Genomic DNA, 21123 nt, shown 5'->3' with positions numbered 1-21123 from the left:
AAACCACTTCTAGGCAGTGATTTAAGCTCAACAGACAGATATCCCACTTTGGTCCTTACTCCAGAATTCTGAACTGGACGACGTTGCTCTTAAACGTCAATTAATGTGAAAATTTCCAAAGCCCCCTCATCAGATTAGGCTGGGAGCTCCTTCCCGCAGGAACAGCAGCCCAGGGCCTCCCGTAGACCAAAACTTAATATCTATTTTTTGAAAGGACGGAGAAATGAGGAACAAAACGAACTCTCCTCGGCTCCCCAATACGGGTAGGAAATTCTAGTGACGCCTCACTGTGTACCATCAGCCGTCAGAGGCCTGAGTCTGGCATTCGACCACGTGTGCACAGGCACACACAGCCACGCACGTGCGCGAGGTCAGCGAGGCCTCCCCCTGGGGTCCCCGCTCCACTCAGGTCTGTGTACAAACCGCGTCTCAGACACCCCGTTCCCCGGGGTCGGCCCCGCAAGGTCACGAGCCCCCCGGCCGGGGCCCCGCTCCGCCGCCCCCACTCACCCCATTCTCTGGCGTGGCCAGGGCCGAGTACAGCTTACAGAGGGAGATGATCCCACTGTATTCCGGGAGGGGCACCAGCTCGTTGCAATAATCCTTCTTGAAGGTCAGCATCTTGTCGATGAACTTCTCGAACATGCGCTGAAGGGGCTCGGCCTCAGCCTGGAGTCCGCGAGAGAGGGCTCTCGCTCTACGTCCCGCAGGCCGCACCGGTCACCCGCCCTCTCCTCACCCCACCCTGGACACCTTCGGTCTCCTCTCCAGCCAGGACTGAACATACGGCTTCCAGCCCAGGTCAGCGTAGTCAGTGTAGACCATCCCGCAGCGAGACACGGTGGCGGGAGAGGCCACGGCCAAGTTCTCCACCTCGAACAGCAGCGACACCTGAGGACACGCTGGGTCAGAGCTTCATCCTTCGGCCACCCCACTCCCATCAGGAGAAATCACTCGGGACTCGATGCCCCCAAGTGTCTCTGTCCGAGCGCCGAGCGGGGCAGGGTGATTGATGGCCTATGGCTTACAAATGACTTGCGTTTTAAAAGAATTTAGAGCTTGTTCAAGGTTAAGCTTATGGAAAACCTCTCTGTCTCTGTCTCTGTCTCTGTCTCTGTCTCTCTCGCTGGCTCGCTTGCATTGTGTGGGTGGGTGGGTGGAGAAGGGTGGGCTTCACAGCCGGTGAACACATAACCCCGGGCAGTCGGCGAAGGCGACACGGACTTCTTTCCCATCAGCTGTTCCCACCATCCGTGGGAGACGGGTCTCCCTGAACCCAGGCATCCTCCCCCTTCCTGGTCCCTCAGAGCTGCCCCTTCCCCCCCCACCGAGCCCTGCCTCCTGCCCCGGGTCCCCAGCTCCGCAGGGCCGGCACCTGTTCGGGCATCGCGATACGCTCCCCGTTGATGAGGGTCAGGACTTTGTTATCGTCCATGACAGAGTTCATGCTCTCGATCCACAGCGTGTCCACGGGGCCGTCGAAAAGGATCCACTTCTCATCGGGCTTCTCGTCTTGGTAGGAGGAGGACGGTCAGGAAGCCAGGACTTTCTCCCCAGATCTCCCTTCCCACTCGTGTCCCCGGAGAGGCAGGCACGAGCCCCCTTGTACTCAGCATGCCCCACGCGGTCGTCTCCCAAACGTGAGCCTTCCGGTCCCCCCGCCCAACCCCTCGGGCGACTCCGGCACCTGCCGTCCCCACCCCGTGACCCTCTGGGCACCTGCACACGCCGCCCGCATGACACTGGACAAGATGCCGTCTGTCCACTCATTAGTGTTGAGGTCGTACTCCCCATACAGCTCCCCCAAGGACAAGGCCTTAGGGTTCAGGGGGAACTCCTGGAACCGACACAGGAGGAGGTATCGAGGTGCCGGCAGGCACCACCCCAAGACATCGTCTTATTTCCACCCGCCCCCTTTATATCCAGGGCTCTGTGCCCGCCCTGCTCTCTCTCATCTCCCCCAGCCCTGCCCTCCTGGTCCACACCGCCCCCCCCCGACCGACCCTGTGCATTCCTGCCCCCACCCTCCCTGGCCGTCCACCGGGGGCTTTGCTGTCCCAACTCCGCACCCGAACGATATTGAAGTTGGGGTCCCCGGCGCGGCACAGGGAGGACAGGGAGGACTGTAGGATCCGCCACGAGGCCGTCTTGCCGCTGCCCGTGCCGCCCACGATCATGGCCGAGTGGCGGGAGTTCTTGGTCTCGTACAGCTGGATCACCTTGGTGAGCGTGAACGGCGTGGCCTGCAGGCCCATATCGCGGGTCTCCTGCTCGATGGTCTCCCGCAGCTGAGGGAAGCCAAAACGCAGGGAGAAAGGATGAGGCCTATAAGGGACTCTCACAGGGTCCCCAGTGCCTGGAGGCTCACGTTCAGCCCAGCAGATATGGCACCGGGGCCCCCTGCACTCCGGCCGTGGACGGACCCAGTGTGGAGTGGAGGGACCGGGCTCCGGGCCAGCCTGCCTGGGGCCCCAGCTTCAGCTACGTGAACCCGAGAAAGTTGCCCCTCTGAGCCTCAGTTTCCTCACCTGTTAAACGGGAATAACGAGGACGCTTTCCTTGTAAGGTTGTTTTACTATCTCCCTACTTTTACCCCCCTGCTCGTCCCGGAAATGGTCTTTCTTGCCAGCTTAGCAATGCGTCGACAAAGACGTATTTCTATCCAGCATGGTCGTGGTTGCAGTAGAAAGGGGCACTCAGGGGATCTAAACTATCGTTCCAGGAGAAGGAGATCTCTGTACTTTCTAGAACCCTCCGGCCCACCCCTTCCATTCTATGGCTCCACGCATCAGCAGCTCCTGGCCGCCTCTCAGCACCCTGCCCCCCCACCTCCCCGTGAGGAGAGAAGTCGAGGCAGGGGGCGCTGCTGGGCACAGAGCAAATAGAAAGGCTCAGAGGGCTCCGTGAAGCGAGTCAGGAGGGCGGGGGGCTGAAGCAAGAGAGCCGAGTGTCTGACCGGTCCCGGAGATGAGGAAGCCCGGACAGGTCAACCGTCCCACAGGAGGTCACGGCCAGTGGAGGGCAGAACAAAGACATTCGCTTCACACGGGAGGGTGGGGGAGGACCGGGGGACAGATACCTCGCCGTAGTCGATGACGGGCAGCTCCGTGCTGGGGAACAGATCTTGCACGATGGCGTTGAAGAGCGGCGCGTCGGCCGAGGTCAGCTTGGCAATGTTCATGTCTCGCATGGAGAGCAGCAAAACCTGGGCGGGAAAAGACGGAGCCTCGGGCCTGAGCGGCCAGGGCCTGGGTTCTCACCGGGCCCTTCCTCTCCAAAGGGGCGAGGCGCAGGGGGCGAGGCGCAGGGGCGAAGCTCAGGGGCAGGAACAACGCATGTTCAGCAGTACGACAGGTCACACGGGGGACAGCAGAAGTCGGGGGGGGGGGGCGGGGGGCGGGGATCCCAACCGGGGACAGGACCTGGAAAGCTTCGGTGAGGGCGCACGGGCCCCGTGACGGCGGAGCTTGAGTCCCAGGGGCCGTGTCCCTGACCCACCTCCTCATCAGACAGGTCGGGCTGCAGACGGCGCTTCTTGCCGGCATAGCGCAGGAGGGAGGTGAGCGCGCGCAGGCCGAAGTCGTAATGGTCCTGTCTGGACAGCTGCTGCACGGCCAGCGAGTACAGCGTGTATACCTTCTTGGCCAGGATCTGGGGAGCCGAAACGGGGTGGGGGGGGAGCATCGAGCACCCCAGAAACCTTTCTCCTTCACACGGGACGGTTACAGATACAGGAAGCCCGGCTCTGGCACCTGAGGCGGCCGGGATGCGCTCTGTGGACAATTCTAGCGGGACGATCTCGGGACCGGTCCCAACGTGGGTTAGGGGCTTCACGGAGGGGAGACCTCCCTCCTCCGAGCTCTCCCGCCCCCACGTCCTACCGACGACGGCCTCCGTTCCTCGTAGGATAAGCTGACTGGGAGGCTGGGGCGCTCCTCCGTCCAGGGAATAATAGCCCGAGAAGGGAAGTAAGAGAATTCCGAAAGGACGTCATCGGCCTACCTTGCAGTTGCCGAAGCCCTCCCCGAAGAGAATGATCTCCGCGATGAGAGTAGAGTCCGGCACCACCATGGCGATCGGGCGGAACATGGATTTAAGGTTATCAGGCAGTTCTGTGCGCCCGGCGTAGCCTGGAAAACAGCGCCATTTCTTAAGAGCCCAAACTACTCCCCACTCAGCCCCACCCTCCCCAACCCTGGCATGCCCCACAGTCTCCCCAGCTCCGACCACATGCTCTCCCCGCCCCCCACCTCGGCCCTGGCCCTGCTCTCCTAACTCTGGCCCCTTCCCTCCTTTCCGCGTGGCCCTGTTTCAAACTCCAATCACGAGCTGACAATTTCCCATCTGTCCAAGCTCCGTGTGTGACTCACGACAGTCCTGATGGAAAATCACCGCTGTTTCTCAAGACTCTTTCGGTACCTAAACCCTTCCCTGTTTTCCCCGCGGACCCTTCCCCCGGAGCTGTTCCCAGGGAACGAGGGTCTGCATGTGGGGAGAGATTCCCTATTTCTGGGAAAGGGATGGCAGGAAGGCCAGAACTCGGGGAGCTCGCCCACTGGGAGAAGACAGAGAAGCATCTCAGAGGACCAGGGACATACATACACACGCAAGCGGCCGTCAACCCATTTAGGGAGGACGTAACATTGCCTCCCATTCTCCCAGAAAGTCGTGTGTTTACCCTTGTCTCACACTGTGTTGTCTTTAGCCACATCTCCCTTGGCGAAACACACCGGCCTGGGAGGGGGTGGGGGCAGACACTCAGTGCTCGCCCCCAGAGCCTCAGCGGCTCCGTGGCCCACACCCCATACCGGGATTCATGGTGATGAAGATCCCACAGGACCACACCAGGTTTATTTCAAAGCCTTCAAAGTAGAAGCGGAGGAGGCTGGCGGCCAGGGCCGACAGGATGGACAGGATCTGCTGGGCCACCACCGACAGCACCTCCACGTTGATTCGGTTAAACTCATCAAAGCAGCCCCAGGCGCCGGTCTGTGGGCGGGGGGTGGGGGCAGAGTCGCTGGGAGCGAGAGACGTACCCCCCCTCCGCACACGGGGAGACGCTAGAAACTAGCACGCCCTGCCCGGAACGCTCTGATAGGTGGGGCGGCCTCCAAAACGTGTGTGCTATTGGGGTGGGCTGGGGGCAGCGTGGCCCTGTTGTGGTTTCTGGCCACATTCCAGAACATTCCAGCAGACGGGACAGTGTCGGGGAGAGCCAGAAAAGGTGTGGGTTGCAAAGGGACTGGGGCAGGGGATCTTGTGAGCACCGAGTGCCTAGCCACGCCCCAGTTGACGTACATCACCTCACCTAACACTTACAGGATCTTTCCATTTTTCAAATAAGCAAGACTCAGCCCCGAGGGAAGCTGAGGGAGGTGCAGGGACATCCCCCGACTGGAAGAGCCACCCGAGGCGAGAGGCGATACGGTGTCGTCAGCCACAAAGTAGTGAACCAGACCGGCTTTCAGTTCACTCTCCGGGGCTAAACGAGAACCCGGGGCCTCTGGGGCAGGGCGGCAGGGCACTGACCTGGGCCAGGCCCGAGTACATCCTGCCCATGGACTTATAGTCCAGGCCCTCGGAGCAGTTGACCACAATGACGTATGTGCCGAGGGCCTTGCCCAGATCCTTGACAGTCTCGGTTTTCCCCGTGCCCGCCGGACCTTTGGGGGAGCCCCCCCGATGCAGGTGCAGTGCCGTGGTCAGCGTCATGTAACACCTGAGGATGGAGGACAGGGCCTATCTGACTCCCGGGAGCCCGCCCTCAGCAGGTGCTGCCCCCGCCCCAGCCCCCTGGTGGCCGCCGCGCACAGCCGACCTGTCTGTCAGGGGGGTGATGACAAGCCGGCCGGAGTTCCCCAAGTACTCGTAGCCATACTGGAATTGCGTGTTGGTCTGGCGGATCACACAGTCGTCGAGGTCCTGGGGAAACGGGGCAGAGGAAGAGAGAGGTGGGCTTGGAGCCGGACAGAGACAACGACCGAGGAGGCGGGGAGGCGGCGGTTAGGAGATTAGGGGTTCGGTTCACAGTTTGGAGGGAAGGGTTTACGGCCCAGGTGGAAAACAGGGGTGGGGGCTTCACGCCGCACGAACGCCCCGACCCACGGCAACGGCCGGCCGCAGCCTCTCGGGATCCCGGTCAAGCGAGGGCCCCACTGAGCACCGACTGTAGCGATGGTCAGTCCTGATTCGGGAGGCAACAGAGTTGAGCCGGCTGAGGGAACTGAGGCGGGACGGAGCGTTGGGGTGCCGGCGCGGCGGGGACCGTGGACTGAGCGGAAGCACCGGGCCCCCCGCACCTTCTCCCAGTAGAAGCGCAGCTGGCCGAGCCAGTCGAAGGAGCTGACGTCCGTGAGGCCGCTCTTATAAAGCTTCTCCAGCACATCCCGGGCATGAATTTCTATCGTCACCAGGGCCACGATCTTAAGCCGCGTGATTTTGGTCAAGTTCCCCCGGATGGCCTCTGAATACTTATTCAGCACTGACACCTGTCGGGGGGTTAGGGGGCAGAGTGGGGGGGGGGGGGGCAACCCAACCAAACCCCAACACGCCTCATCCCAGCCTCATACGACTTTCAGCTCCCGGAACGCCTGATCCCCAGCGTCCGCCAGACCTTCTTGGCTGGACTTCCGCCACCAAGCACCCTCGTTCTGACCTTGACCTCTGACTCCGGCGTTAACCCCTCCAACCCCCAGCAGGCCCACCCCATACTTGTAGGCCCCCCACCTGCTTCTTCTTCATGACCTTGAGGATCTTCTTGTCTCCCCGCTCCTTGGCCGTCAGCAAGCACTTGGTGACGTCAGCCGTCCACTGGATCTGACTGGCAGTGATCACCATCTGGGGTGCGCAGAGGCGGTGTCCACACCTCTGCCCCCCGCCCCCGGCCCCTTCCAGGACCCGGCGCTACTCCTGTCTCAATATCTGCCCCGAGGGACGGGCACGCGTCCAAGGGCAGGAGCTAAGGGGCCGGCGCGCAGGGAAGCCAGGCCCGAGCCCAGAACGGGGTGGGGGGAACGAGACACAAGGTTCTGCCCTTTTCTATCTGCTGCTCCCATGCGGCTCCGTCTTTCTCGTCCCCCCACCTGCCCTGGCCCAGCTCACCTGGCCAGCCCACTCCTTCACCCACTTGTCCCTCTTGTTGAGAAACTTCTTGAGGGCCACACGGCAGTTCCGGAGAAGGTCCCGCAGGGTCACCCTCACGGTCCGCTCCACGTCGCCAAGCCAGGACTGGGGGAGGCAAGAGGGCAGAGTGGCTGCGCCTCGGGGCTGGGGACAGGCGTCCCCAGAGGGCAGGGGCTCGGGAAACAGGACTCTGGGACTCTGGGCCCGGGGGGCAAGCAGGATCAGGCAGCCGCTGGCCGGGCCCCTGAGGGAAGCAGAGGCGAGGGGGGCGGCCTGTGTGTTTTTCAGGTTCAGGGCAGAGGTTAGAGCTTTCAGGAGGCGGAGAGTGACTGATGTCCCTTCCCAGGGACGTTCCCTCCTCACGGAGCCGAGCGAACTCTCCGAGGGGAAAAGGAATCGGCCTGACGCTTCGACCCTCACCACAACTCACCTCCACGGGCCCTTCTAAGAGTACTGAGTGCAGGAAGTCCACATACTCGCCGTCACCCGAGAACATCCCCACAGCCTCCCATCTGCTGCTGGGGCCCCCAACCTGCGAAAACAGGAAGCGCTAACGGTCTGGCCTGCCCACTCCTGACATCCCCCTGGAAGGTACGTGGGCCCTTTGGGGGTGGTCTCTGCTCCTCTCCCCACCCCCCAAAATTACCAGTTCTGACAAGTACTGGATCATCCCAGATGATCCAGAATCATGACTATCCCCCTCCTGTGTGGAGGGCACGGTCCCCTCCAAGGCCTTGACTACGGTGACATCGGCATCTGTCCCCTGCCCTCCGCCCCATCCCGGCCAGCTCCCCCGACCTTCTGCATTCTCAGCAATTTGACGTTGTCAAAGCATTTTTTGAGGTGCGGCTGCACGGCCTCCGGGTTGCGGGACTGGCCCAGAATCTCCAGGAGGTCATCGTTGGACAGGAAGTAGAAGCGGGGGAAAATATGGCGCTTGGTCTCCAGATACATATCCAGAGACTTCTGAATGTCTTCCAGAATCGTGTTCATTTTGATCAGCGTGTCCAGGAGGCCTGGGGGAAGAGCAGTGAGTGACGTTTGCTGGCCCTTCGCCATCGCCTGGAGTAGAGTTGGGGCGTCCCCCCGTATGCACTTTGCCATCGCTCGAACGTTGGGGGACATATTGCCACATAGCCCTCGAACGTCGGGGGACTTTCGGTTTCTGGAAGCCGAGAAGTGTCTCCGAATCACTCTATCACACTTATCCCGTGCTCTTCGTTAATTCATTACCGGTGTTTATTACACACTATGATGCGTTCATACGCCGAGCATTAGTTACACGGTGTACGTGATTCTGTGAACATCACGACATCCCATCTCCCTACGGTCTTAGAACAATGGTCCGGTTCCTGCAAGGAATTCGGGGCTCTGAGGTCACCCCAAAAGCTTCGGAAAATAAGAGACTATTCTGCGTGCACACAGTCCAGCATGTTAAATCGTGAGAGGTAAAGGTAGATCAGACGCACGCAGTGACAGAGGTCTGCGACCACCGGGATGCCAGTGTCCCTAGAGGCGTAGCGACAGGGGCGCTAGACCGAGGGACAGACGGTGGCCATTCAAACGGCTTTTCTTCCACTAATTAGCCTGTCGGTTCACCTCACTGAGCTTTCACCTCTTTGTCCATAAAACACTCACAACACCCACCTCAAAGAACAATTCAAGGCACTAAAGAAAATGGATTCAAGGGGGCACCCGGGTGGCTCGGTGGGTTGAGAGTCAGACTCTTGATTTCGGCTCAGGTCATTATCTTACGGTTCATGAGTCCGAGCCCCATGTCGGGCTCTGCGCGGACAGTGTGGAGCCTATTGGGATTCTCAATCTCTCTCTCTCTCTCTCTCTCCCCCCCGCCCTCAAAATAAATAAACTTAAAAAAAAAGGATTCACGTTGGCAGGTTCTCAGCAATCCTAGCTTCCTCCTAACCTTAGGTCTCCTTGTTTGCCCAATTTCTAGCATTCTGAAGAAAGTATGAGTGCCCTGGAATCTGAACCCTGAGGGGATCCTCACACCTCCAAGAATAGAGTCTGTGGGCTGCTGGGCGTCCAAGTGGCCCGCAGAGACCACAGGAGACTCCGTGGCCATGGCCGAGAGGAGTGTGGTTTTCGTCTTCAGCCCAGGGATACTTGTTTCTATGGCTTTGTTTACAAATTGTTCCAAAATGTAATTTTGCCAATGACCTCGAATACTATCTCTAACGAATGCATGGTGTTGTTCAACTTTGCACAGCCTAATACTTGTGTTTTACCAGAATAATTAAAACTATGGTTTTTTCAATACGTACACTCAAGGTTCTTGGGAAAATGAAAAATTGTTGGGGCACCTGAGTGGCTCAGTCAGTTAAGCATCCAACTTTGGCTCACGATTTCAGAGCTCGTGGGTTCGAGCCCCACGTCGGGCTCTGTGCTGATGGCTCAGAGCCTGGAGCCTGCTTCGGACTCTGTCTCCCTCTCTCTCTCTGCCCCTGCCCCACTCATGCTCTGTCTCTCTGAATCCCAAAAAGGAATAAACATTTTTTAAAAATTTTGTGAAATTGGCCCAAAGCAAAATAAAGAAGTTCTCCACAGCCCCTGACACAACTCTTCCCAGGATACCCGTTCTCGGTGCCCATCGCCAAACCTCACTCGCTGATTCTTTACCCCAGCCTACCACAATCAACCAGGCCCTTCTGTGTGTGCGTCTCTCCCCCACCCCCTCACCCCATCCCCACGCTTACCAAAGGATCTACAATCAAGACCAGTTAACCTGATAAACCAATTAAAGTCAAGGTAACGATGACAACAGCTAATAGTCACCAAGGGCTTACCCTGCGCCTCTGATGTGGTAAGCGCTCGATTTGCGTTACCTCATTTACCTGCATCGTCCCGTTGAGTGAACCAGCTCAGCGAAGGTTCCTGAGGCACAGTGCTAGTAACTGAGCACACGCCAGACCCCGTACTGAGTATTACATACGCCTCCACGAGCCTCGCAGGAAGGCTAAGAGCTGCCGCGAGCCCCCGCCCCTGCTGCAGGGAGGAGACCGTGGCGTGGAGGAAGCCCCCCGAAACCACACTGGCTGGAAGGCAGGACGCCGATTTTGAACTCAACTCTGACTCTGTATCCCGCTCTCTATAAGCATATAGTACACTCCACCCAAATATGAGATGAGTTAGTTTGTTTTGCTGAACTGTTATTCTAAAGCTTGGAAGAGGCGATGGTCACGGGACGGAGGCCAGGTACGACTGTCAGTCCTCTGACCGCTGAAGCATGTGGCCCCGGCTTCCACGCACAGCGGGCCCCCGCCCGGGCTCGGTCAAGACCAGAGGCCGTGGAGCTCGACAGACCTGGGTGGTGGGTGGCCCGGAGAGCATTGCTGTCCTTGTTCATGCGGTCCATGACGGATTTCCAGGTGCTGTTGATCTGGTCAAACAGGGCTGATTCACTGGGCAGCTGCTTACGGATGTCCTCTCCCAGGAAGATATTCTGAGGGGCCAAGGACTGCGGTGAGAGGCTGTGTCTCCCACACTCCCTGCTCCCAGACCAGGAGTGACAGTGGGAGGAAGAGAAGGAGCCAAAGGGCAAGATGCCCTAAGTTGTGGAAGGCAAGTTGGGGTTGGGAGGCCAGATACTTGGTCCAAGAAGAAAAACGAAAAGAGAGCAAAGGCTTTTCAAGGAGGGAACTGAAGGCAAAAGGCAATCACCGAGTGTCAGATGCTCAGGGCCGAGACGGAAGAATGACTTTAGAATAAATAAATAAACTTTTAAAAAAAGATATGGCACCTGGGTGTCTAAGTCGGGTAAGTGTCCAACTCTTTTTTTAAAAAATTTTTTAAATAGTTTTGTCTATTTTTGAAACAGAGAGACAGAGCACAAGCAGGGGAGGGGCAGACAGAGGGAGAGACACAGAATCGGAAGCAGGCTCCAGGCTCTGAGCCGTCAGCACAGAGCCCGACGCGGGGCTCACACTCACCAACCGCGAGATCACGACCTGAGCTGACGTCGGACACTTAACCGACTGAGCCACCCAGGCGCCCTGTGTCCAGCTCTTGATTTCGGCTCAAGTCATGATCTTGTGGGCTTGTGGGATCGAGCTGACAGTACAGAGTCTTCTTGGAATTCTTTCCCTCTCTCTCTCTCCCTCTCTCTCTCTCTCTCTCTCTATCTCTGCCCCTCTCCTGCTTGTGTGTGCTGTTTCTCTCTCTCAAAATAAATTAAAAAAAAAAAAAAAAGGAATGACTTCAGAGTGAGGAAATGAGGCTGGTAACAGGGCAAATGTATCAGACCTGCAGAGAGAGAGAGAAGAGGAAAGGGTTTGCGGGGGTCGCTCGGGCAGTGAGTCCTGACCTCCAGGTACATCCACTGCCGCTGCACCATGAGCACCATCTCGACGGCCTCCAAAATGAGGGAGAGGCAGCGCTCCCAGTGGTCCACTTCCCTCTCAAAGGCCTTGACGAAACGGGAAGCCTTCATGCTGGACAGGGCCACCTGGTTGTCCTCCAGTGCCTGGAACACCTCCTCCGTGCCTCTGTGGGTCGGAGGGGGCAGCGGGGAGGCATCCAAATCGTAGTCCTCTCCCACCTGCCAGCCCTCGGGCCCGGTCTGCAGCCCAGGCCACACGGCCCTGCCCTCGCCCAGCGCGCCGAGGCCCTGTCTACCTGAGCCGGTGATGACCCTTGTCCTTGTAGGGAGCTATGTCTAGCTGAATCCCATCCCAGGTCTTGGCGATGTTCTCTAAGGCCTGCGGAAAGAAATTGGGGGACAGAGCGATCTGGTAGTCAGTCCCCAAAGGGAACAGGAACGCGGAGGGGCCATTAGATCGTGGAAAGCTTGGCACGGTGGAGGGTGTCCCGGGAGCAGGGGGGTATGGGAGGGGGCTCTGTCATACCGACTCTATAGCCAGCTCTTTGGTCGCTGAGGCGGAGATCTCCCCAATTTTCTCCACGTGCTGGTCCATCCCGAGCTCCACAATCTGCTCCAGGGTGAAGCTCTCAGATTCCTGATCGAACTCCCTCTGGACCTCTTCCCTGACCTGGTCCCAGTGCCTGCAGCCAGGGACAGGAGGTCAGACCATGAGGCCGGCCGCGAGGGCCTACTGAAAAGCGTCAGCATCAGCCCACAGGCTTCCTTGCTCCCACTGGGACAGTACGATTCTGTACATGAATTGATTTGCGATTCAACAGATATTTACTAAACGGGCCCTAAACGCAATCTTAGGCACGGTGGGGAAATACAGAGACGGAGCTGGTGACTCTCTGGAGAGACAGTTGAGACTGATAATGGCGGGTTTACCGTCGACAACAGGCAGGGCTAGGCGTTTTGCGTGAAACAGCTCACTTAATGCTCTCGACCCATATACACGCAGACTTTTAGCTCTTCCATCTGTACGTGAGGAAACTGAGGCCAGGGGGCGTTAAGCAAGTGAAGCGGTCAAGTTGTACTTAACCACAGAATACTGGACAGTGAAGCATGGCCCAGAAACACTGCAATGGACACAATGCAAAAGAAGTACGATTACTTCCTTCTAGAGGAATAGATGATTGTTAAAATGCCTCTTATAAAACCATTTATTCCATCCTCAACGGCTGCAAAGCCTTCTTCTATATCATGCAATGGGTTCCGGATGCATACAAAGTGTAAAAACTTGCAAAATAAAATTATAAAGTATTAGAAGAAAGTATGGAGAAAATGCGTGTGTAACTCTAGGCAGGGGAGGTGTGTTGTTTTTTTTTTTTAAGTTTATTTATTTATTTTGAGAGAGGCACAGAGAGTGCGAGTTGGAGAGGGGCAGAGAGAGAGGGAGAATCTCAAGCAGGCTTCATGCTGTCAGCACAGAGCCCAATGCGGGGCTCAAACTCACAAACTGTGAGATCATGACCTGAGCCGAAACCAAGAGTCTGACACTTAACCGACTGAGCCACCCAAGCGCCCCAAAGGGAGGTCTTCTTAAACAAGGTCCAAACCCAAAACCTATGAAGGAAGAAAGTGATACCTTGGACTACATCAGAATAAAACCTTTTGGGGGCGCCTGGGTGGCTCAGTCGGTTAAGCGTCAGACTGTCGATTTCGGCTCAGGTCGTGATCTAGACGTTTGTGAGTTCCAGCCTCCCTGACAGCGTGGAGCCTGCTGGGGATTCTCTCTCTCTGCCCCTACCCCGCTCGCGTGCACACTTGCACATGCCCGCCCGCTCTCTCTCTCTCAAAATAAATAAATAAACTTAAAAAAAAAAAGAATGGGGCACCTGGGTGGCTCAGTCAGTTAAGCGTCCGACTTCAGCTCAGGTCGTGATCTCGCGGTTCGTGGGTTTGAGGGTCACATCAGGCTCTGTGCTGACAGCTCAGAGCCTGGAGCCTGCTTCAGAGTCTGTCTCCCTCTCTCTCTCTGCCCCTCCCCTGCTCGTGCTCTGTCTCTCTCTCTCTCTCTCTCTCTCAAAAATAAATAAACGTTTTTTAAAAATTAAAAAAAAAAGAATACAACCGTTTGCATGACAGAAGGTGTCAAGCAAGGTGTCTGTCACTGAGCTGTGACAGAACATGAAATGAGGGCAGACACAGCGGGAAGGAAAGACAGACGGAGCTGGAAGGCCAGAGGAGCAGGGACAGCGATAGCGGAAAGACAGAGGACGCGGCAGGCTCTCGCAAAGGCTTCGAGACGGGTGCTTGTGTGCGGGGGCAGGGAGAGCCACGCACGCGGGGAGGGGACACTGAGAGGACCAGGTGACGGCACAGGCCAGGGGCGGCCCCCAGGAGCGAAGGAGCGGCCTCACCTCTCTCTAAGGGCCGGGTTTCGCAGGTCCGAGATGAGCGGCATGGTCCTCTTGAACTGCTCTATTTTCCAGCGAGTGGTTTCGATCACTTCCCAGTTGCGGTCCTGGGCGAAACAACGGAAGACGTCAGAAGCCCTGACCGCCTTCCCCGCACGGGCCCATCCCCCGGCCCTCACTCCGTCCTCCACGCGCCTTGTACTCTTTGGCTAGTCTGGTGAGGCGGCGGAACAGCCCGTGGGCCATGGTCTCCATGGCCTCTGTCTTCAGGGTCAGGAACCGGCCCATCTTCCACTGGTTCCAGTTCTCCTCCCAGTCCCGCGTGATCTCCCAGACTTGCTGCAGGGCGTCTAGTTCCTTCACGGCCAAGGGCAGAAGATGCATTAGGTGGCAGGACTCCCCCCCCCTTCCTCCCTGACAGACACGCGGGTCCTCTGCCCCCCTCGTTCACTCCGCGTCATAGGGCTGCCTCATCGGGTCACATCCCTTTCTCCGCCGCCTTGCCTTAGGGGCTCGTCAAGTGACAAGCCCGGGAAAAGATCCTCAACGTCCAGGCCCGGCAGGACGGCTGGCCCCAAGAAAGGGCGTGGGGTGACGACGTGTCCGCGAGGCCGCGGAGAAACGGAAGCCTCGTACTACGTTGCCGGTGGGCACTGGTCCGGCCCTTAGGCCGCAAGCTCCTTCCCCTGACCCATCCTTTGGTTACCACAAGGGCCCGGCCCGGCACACCACCTTCTCCAGGTTCTGCAGGTCCTTGGAGACTGGCTGTTCGATCTTGAAGATGCCCAGGTTGGAGCGGAGACTCTGTTCTTCGTCCCGCATGGCATTCAGCATGGCCCGCATTTGGGCAATCTGCTCTAGGGCGGACTGGTGTCCCACATTACTGGTGAAGGGGCCTGTGGGAGACCAGGATGAGGCTCAGATCCCCTGCTCGAGGCCGTCGTCCCCTGGAAGGCCCGTCATGGCTCTCCTACCTCTCTGTGGGCACATCTCCCTCTCCTCACACGAGGAGGGGAAGGAAAACAAGAGGGAAAGCAAGACGGTCAATCTTAGCAAAAACTCTCAGATGTGGCTTGAGAAGCAGAAACGGGCAGGCCACGGAAGGCGTGAGAAAACCAGAAGTTCGGGTGCGCTCCAACCAACAGTCGGCGATGGCAGGCGCGGCCCCCACGGCAGGGGAGGCACCAAAGGCAGGTGCCAGGGCTCCTTCCCCTCCGCAGCACCGTCCTCCCTCTGCTCATCCTTGTTCCTGCCTCCCTGGAGACCTGGGCTTAGAAAGGCTGGGTCACAACAGAGGTAAGGGGAGAAGGGTCGAGAAAGGGGTACCTTTGGATTCAAAGTCTTCCAGAAGATTGTGGGCTTTCTTCTTGAAATCATCAGCCGAGTGGATGAGGCCCGTTTTGAACTTCTCCTTGTGTCTCTTTAGCATCTGCTCACTGTCCAGCAGCGTTTGTTGGAAGATGACCCACTCCCCGTTGAGGCTGTCCAGCATCTCCAGGACCTGGGGACGTCGACGAGGGGACCATGGCCCACGAGCAGGAGGTCTGCCCCTCTCACCAATGCTTTCAAGGCCTCCATTCTGATCCTCCGGACCAGAGTCTGTGGCCAAGTTCCACTTGCCGCGAGGCCCAAAGAAATGAAGCCACGAGCTGCCGGGCCTCAGAGAAATCCAGAAGCTGACCCAGATTATCAAGGAGTTGGCTTTGGTTCTCAGGGGCCCTGGAACCTCGCACCTGCTGCCCGGCTGGCTCTTCAGCGGTCCCCCGGGACCGCACGGGGCCCAGCCCCTGGGGGCCCACGTCCCGCACGCCCCACCGCTGGTGCGGGCCCGCCCCGGCTGGACCGCACACGGGAACTCACGCTGTCCTGGACGGGCACCTCGTACTTCTCGAGGATGGCAAACTGCTCGTGGATGGGGGGGATCTGGGCCTCCATGCCGGGCAGGTCGTGCTGCAGGGTCTCCAGGAGTTGCAGACTGACCCCCAGTTCCTCCAGCGTCTGGGGAGGGTGGCTGATTCTGGAGGCAGGCGGGGAGGGAGCCTGCGAGTGGAAGGGGCCGAGCCCGCCCTCCCCGCACCCCTGCCGCCCCGGCCTGTGCGCCTACTTCTCCGTGTTCTCCCTCAGGTAGGTGTGAAGCTCCAGGAGGCGCCGGGCCGCCATCTCCTTGAGCAGGGCCGTGAACTTGCCCTGCCACTCGTTGCAGTGCTGCACCAGCGAGAACTTGAGGTGTGAGCAGTCCAGCAGCACAAACTGGATGTTGAGGACCGTCTCCTCCTTCTGCACGTTGTTAGCCACCTCGGCGTAGCTGCGAAGACCCACGTTCCCGCTCGTTCGGGCCGGGCCAGCGGCGGACGAGCCCACGGCCCCGCGGCCAGTTCCGGTTCCGGTCTCTTACCAGCCCCCCCAGACCCGTGTGGCAGCTCTGAGGCATCCCCCTGCTCCCGCGTCAGTGCAGCCCAGCCTTACGGCTGGGATCACGTCATTTTCCCAACCGCTGCCCCAGGGGCCGCCAGTCAGACTCCTCAGTCTGGCATTCAAGGCTTTAAAGTCGCACGAATCTGAGTTGAGTGCCCACCGCTGCTCCCGGGCTCGGTGACCTCAGGTTATTTACACTGTCCTGATCCCCGATTTCCCGTCGATCACACAGCGATGTGAACAGAAACCCTACTGCTCTTGGGAGGGTGACACTGTCTGCTCGGTATAAAGCCCCCTGCACACCTCCGCTCCTGTACCTGTGTCCGAGACGGCTCGCTCCCTGCTGAACGCGCTCACGTGTTCCCGTCTTTATGCCTTTTGGGCGCCGTTGTCTCCGCCCGGAATGCCCTCCCCGCTGCCCACGTCTGCCTGTGGAAACCCTGCCCACTCGGGCGAGCCCAGCCTCCCGTCACCCCCTTCGCGAAGCCTCTCCTGACGTCCCGGCTGGACTCTCTCTCCTTCCACCCCACCGCCCCGGCGCCGCCCCGTATGCCTGAGCCACGGCCCTCACCCCCTGAAGCCTGGGTAATGAGCACCTCCGCACGGGGCTTCGGGGCCCGCGAGGCGCTTTCTCGTATACTCGATGACCTCGCAACCTTGGCAGGTAGGAAAGGGTCACACCTGCTTCCCAGGACCCTGGGGGCCCAGGGGGCACGGGCCGCCTGCCGGTTGGCGGTCTTCGCCCGGAGCGGAGGGCACGCGCCTCGGCGGCACTCCCCAGCCCAGCCCCGTGCCCGGGGCTCTGCGCCTCCCGGACACCTCGGCTCCTCACCGGGCGATGTCGGCATCAAAGGAAGACACGGGGGGGTTGAGGCGCTGGTAGCGGCGGATGAAAGAGTCCTTGTTGATCTCCCAGATCTCCCGGTACAAGTCCCAGGTCTTGAGGTAGGTCTGCAGCAGGCTCGCGTTGCTGGCCATGCCGCCGCTTATCTGGGCCTGGATCTTCCTGATGTCCTCGTCTCGCTCTTCAAGAGCCAGCAAAGCGCGCCGCACTCACCTCCGCCCCGGTCCCGGAGCCCCCGGGCGTTAGTCCCCCAACTTCCGCCTGCCGTGGCCCGCCCTCCGCCCTCACCACCTTCCCCAGTCTGACCCCCACCCGGGGTTTCCCGGCCCCACGTGTCCGGAAGCGGCCCTGGCCTCTCCTGCCGGCCCCGCGCAACCCTGCCCTCCGAGCCCCTGACGCCCCTGCGCCCGGCGCCCTCCCCACCGCCCACTCACCCACGACGACGTGGATGGGGTCGCGCTGAAACTTGCGCCTGATGAGAATTTCAGGGAGGTGGCGGAAGACCGAGATGGTGGAGAAGAGGTGGCTGCCGATGTCGTTGACCACGCCCGCCAGGGTCTGCAGAGAGGGTGAGAATTCCACCTGCAGGGTGGGGGGGAGCACAGCGGAGGCGGCCTCAGCACAGGCCGTGGAGGAGACCAGCCCCAGGACTGGCAAGGTGGAAAAACACCTCAGCACGGGCCCCCTAGGCCCTCAGGGTAAAGTCGAGGCCGAGGGCCAAGTTTCAGGATTGAGGGAAACGGAAAATAAAGTTTGGAGTTGTGGAGCGGTAGGGGTAGCGGTCCCCACCTGCGCCACACCTCCTTGTAGGTCGTTCTGGAGGATGACCAGCACTCGGAAGAGCGGGTTCGGCATGGCCTTTCCATCCCCGTTGATGGCCTTGGACAGTTCCAACAGCGACCACTTCACATTGAGGCGCAGGGCATCCTCCATCATGCGGTCCAAGCGAATCGTGTACAGTATCCACTGCTGTTGGATCTGGCCGGGAGCGTGGGGTGGGGGCGGGGGGGGGACAGGGAAACCCTCAGGACACACGGGGCAGGTCCCGGGAGAGAGAACCAGCCAGTGGGGAAGGAAACGAGCCCGTAGGCTGCGGAGTCCCGAAGGAAGAAGGTTGGAAAGGTGGAAGGTTGGGCGGAACCAAGACTGGAACGGGACATCTGAGAAGCACCCACTAAGGGTAGGAGGCAGAAACCGCGAGACAGGTCCGGTGGCCCCGGGGGGGGGGGGGGCTCGCTGAGCCACAAAGCCCTGGCCAGAGGACCCCCACCTCAGGGCCGTCGTTCTTGAAGACTTCGTAGGAGTTGGTCATGATGGCCACCACGTCCTGGTACAGGCCCATCAGTTTCTGCTGCACGGCCACCCGCTGCTCCCTCTGGTCCTCCTCGAACTCCAGGTCCCTGTACACCCGTTTGCCGCTGATGCGCACCAGCAGCGTCTCGGATATTTCTTGGGCTCGCCAGCCGATGGTCAGAGTGGAGGCCTTGAAGTCATTCACGATGGTCTGCAGCTGTGGGCAGGCCACACCCGTGGGGGAGAGACCCACGGCTTCAGCGTGGGGAGAGACCCTCCCCGCTTAGCCCGAGCCCCCCCCCACCTGTCCTCTGGCTAGAGTGGCTTAATTGAAAGACAAAAACAGGAACAAAGGACAAGTCCCTCCCTAAGCACGCTTTGCCTCTGAGCACACACGCCTCTCTCTGTCTCTCCGCCACCACCCGAGACTCGGGCCCTGATGATTCACGCAGCGGCCTCCGGGTCAGCCTCACAGACCCTCCAAGTCTCAGGACCATGACCCACCTTGCTGGCGTGGATACGGCACTCCGTGATGAAGAAGGCGCTGGCCCCCTTCAAGGCCCAGTGCAGTTTCTTGAGTCCAGGGCGGATCTTCTTATCCAGAAATCGGATACGTTCTTTGAAGAGGGCCTGCTCATCTGGGGACAGCACGGCGATGATCCTGTGTGCGAGGGAAGGCTGGCAGCCGGCCGGACACACGCTGCAGACCCCTCCCCCACACCAGGACACTCGGTGGAGAAATCTGAAAGTTCGCGAGCTGGGCTGTGTTTTCCAATAAAACTCTTGGCGATAATGGAAACCCTTCTACAGTTTGTGCTGTCCAGCAGGGTCACCACTAACAACATGTGGCGGTGGGGCACTTGACATGTGGCCTGTGCGAGTGAAGAGCTCAATTTAAAATTCTTACTTGATTCCAACTAATTAATTAAAATAGAAAGAGGGGCGCCTGGGTGGCTCGGTCGGTTAAGCGTCCAACATCAGCTCAGGTCATGATCTCACGGTTTGCGGGCTCGAGCCCCGCGTCGGGCTCTGTGCCATCGGCTCAGAGCCTGGAGCCTGCTTCCGATTCTGTGTCTGCCCCTCCCCTACTTGCACTCTGTCTTTTTCTCTCTCCCAAAAATAAATAAACATTAAAAAAAAATTTTTATTAAAAAAAAAAATAGAGCCACGTGCGACTGGTGGCCACTATACTGGACAGCGCGGTTCTAGACAGACACTTGAACTGTGGTTCCACCCACTTGGGCTTTAACCGGGCCCAGAAAGGTACCCGTCCCAGAACGAAGCCTCACTCCAGAGACAAGTACCAAGGGTATCAAGAAAAGGGGTGCCAGCGTGGCCTTGGTTCAACACATCTGATATGACACTGTGCTCATAATCCTAATGCCCCCAGTTTCATTCCTGGAAAAGTGACCTAGGCCCGCGATATACGTGGTCCAAGTGCCCTGTGGGGTTGCAGGGGACCCGGTTGTTGTTGCCCTCTGCTCTGAAGCTAGAAGATAAAAGCAAGGGCCAGGAGCAATCACGGGACCATACCAGAGAATAGGAGAAAGCTTCTTGTTGCTTTTTTTTTGAGCCAGTAAAAGGTAAAGGGCAGATAGTGTAGGAACTAGATGACATCATGGGGCAGATAAGACACAGAGGGGGCACAGAGTGCATGCGGGAGGCCGCCTTACCGATTGTAGTCTCGAGCCACCAGGAGCAGGTTTTCCCGAAGAATGCGCAGGTCCTCTGCTCGCTCAGCGACATTCACCACGTAATGGGGGGTCTCAAAGAGCAGCCTTTCCCAGTAGTCGATCTCCACAAAGAGAATCAGCAGGGACCTGGGGGCAAGGGTGGGGGGAAGTAAAGCGAAGCAGCTCAAGTGCCTGACCTAGACTGGGGACCCCAGGCCCAGCTGAAGGAGAGGGTAACATACTGACAGAAGGGGACATTAAGGGCCCATATGCACAATGAATGTTAAGACCCCCCCTGCTTTCTTTTCCCCACCCAGCAACCGGCTCTCAGGCCACTGGATCCACACCTTCCAGAACAAAGTTTGAAAGACTATTTTCTTTCTTTTTTTTCCTGTTTGTTTTTTTTTAATGTTTATGTATTTATTTTGAGAGAGAGAGAGAACAGGTACTCGCACATGTGCGGGGGAGGGGCAGAGAGAACAAAGCAGGCTCCACGCTGTCAATGCAGAGCCTGATGCGGGGCTCAAACACACAAAACAGTGAGATCATGACCTGAGCCAAAGTCAGACACTCAACCAACTGAGCCACTCAGACTGTTTTCTGTGACCTCTGGCCAGCCTGAGAGGGCAAGTCCCAAGGACAGTGATCTCAGGAGTCCCCTGAAAACAGCCCACCAGATAAACCTGAGGCTCACTGTTGATTAGCCCCACTACCTGCTCACCTGCTCAGCCGAGCATCCAATCTGCTTTCCAGCTCCCTGTCCTTAAATATGGACAACCAAGGATCACAAAACATTAGTCTCTGTCCTTCCTGGCACAAAAGGCAGGGACCAAAACAAACAAACAGAGGAAGGAAAAAACAAAAGGCAACGAGAAGGAAACAAGAGGGGACAGAGGCCACAGAAAGAAGACTGTCCACACCAAGTAAGAAAACTAAACGCAACTGTCGCTAACACCCTGAGAGAGAGAAAAGATACAAAAGAATATCTGTGAAACAAAACCAAGATGCTTTAGAAGGGAACACCTAAATGGTTCTTGG

General features: G+C 58.6%; 1 protein-coding gene across 1 annotated transcript in view; it reads right to left on the bottom strand.

Annotated features, from left to right (window-relative positions):
• Nucleotides 1–21123, bottom strand: part of DNAH2 (dynein axonemal heavy chain 2) — a 92476-nt gene that overhangs the window by 38283 nt on the left and 33070 nt on the right. Inside the window, 32 exon segments of the mRNA XM_032591092.1 lie at nucleotides 511–669; nucleotides 754–891; nucleotides 1376–1512; nucleotides 1720–1837; nucleotides 2070–2288; nucleotides 3080–3205; nucleotides 3499–3651; nucleotides 4003–4130; nucleotides 4809–4989; nucleotides 5530–5719; nucleotides 5819–5922; nucleotides 6300–6488; nucleotides 6727–6837; nucleotides 7102–7227; nucleotides 7553–7654; nucleotides 7921–8138; nucleotides 10444–10582; nucleotides 11444–11624; nucleotides 11755–11837; nucleotides 11985–12141; nucleotides 13864–13967; nucleotides 14056–14217; nucleotides 14593–14756; nucleotides 15187–15361; nucleotides 15721–15877; nucleotides 15965–16165; nucleotides 17108–17300; nucleotides 17554–17701; nucleotides 17909–18097; nucleotides 18390–18629; nucleotides 18917–19073; nucleotides 20086–20232. Of these exon segments, the coding sequence (XP_032446983.1) occupies nucleotides 511–669; nucleotides 754–891; nucleotides 1376–1512; nucleotides 1720–1837; nucleotides 2070–2288; nucleotides 3080–3205; nucleotides 3499–3651; nucleotides 4003–4130; nucleotides 4809–4989; nucleotides 5530–5719; nucleotides 5819–5922; nucleotides 6300–6488; nucleotides 6727–6837; nucleotides 7102–7227; nucleotides 7553–7654; nucleotides 7921–8138; nucleotides 10444–10582; nucleotides 11444–11624; nucleotides 11755–11837; nucleotides 11985–12141; nucleotides 13864–13967; nucleotides 14056–14217; nucleotides 14593–14756; nucleotides 15187–15361; nucleotides 15721–15877; nucleotides 15965–16165; nucleotides 17108–17300; nucleotides 17554–17701; nucleotides 17909–18097; nucleotides 18390–18629; nucleotides 18917–19073; nucleotides 20086–20232 (4996 nt within the window).

This window comes from Lynx canadensis, chromosome E1, assembly GCF_007474595.2.
Source record: "Lynx canadensis isolate LIC74 chromosome E1, mLynCan4.pri.v2, whole genome shotgun sequence".
Taxonomy (NCBI): Eukaryota; Metazoa; Chordata; class Mammalia; order Carnivora; family Felidae; genus Lynx; species Lynx canadensis.
Note: the sequence above shows the minus strand (reverse complement) of the source record. Positions and strands in the feature narration are given on the sequence as shown.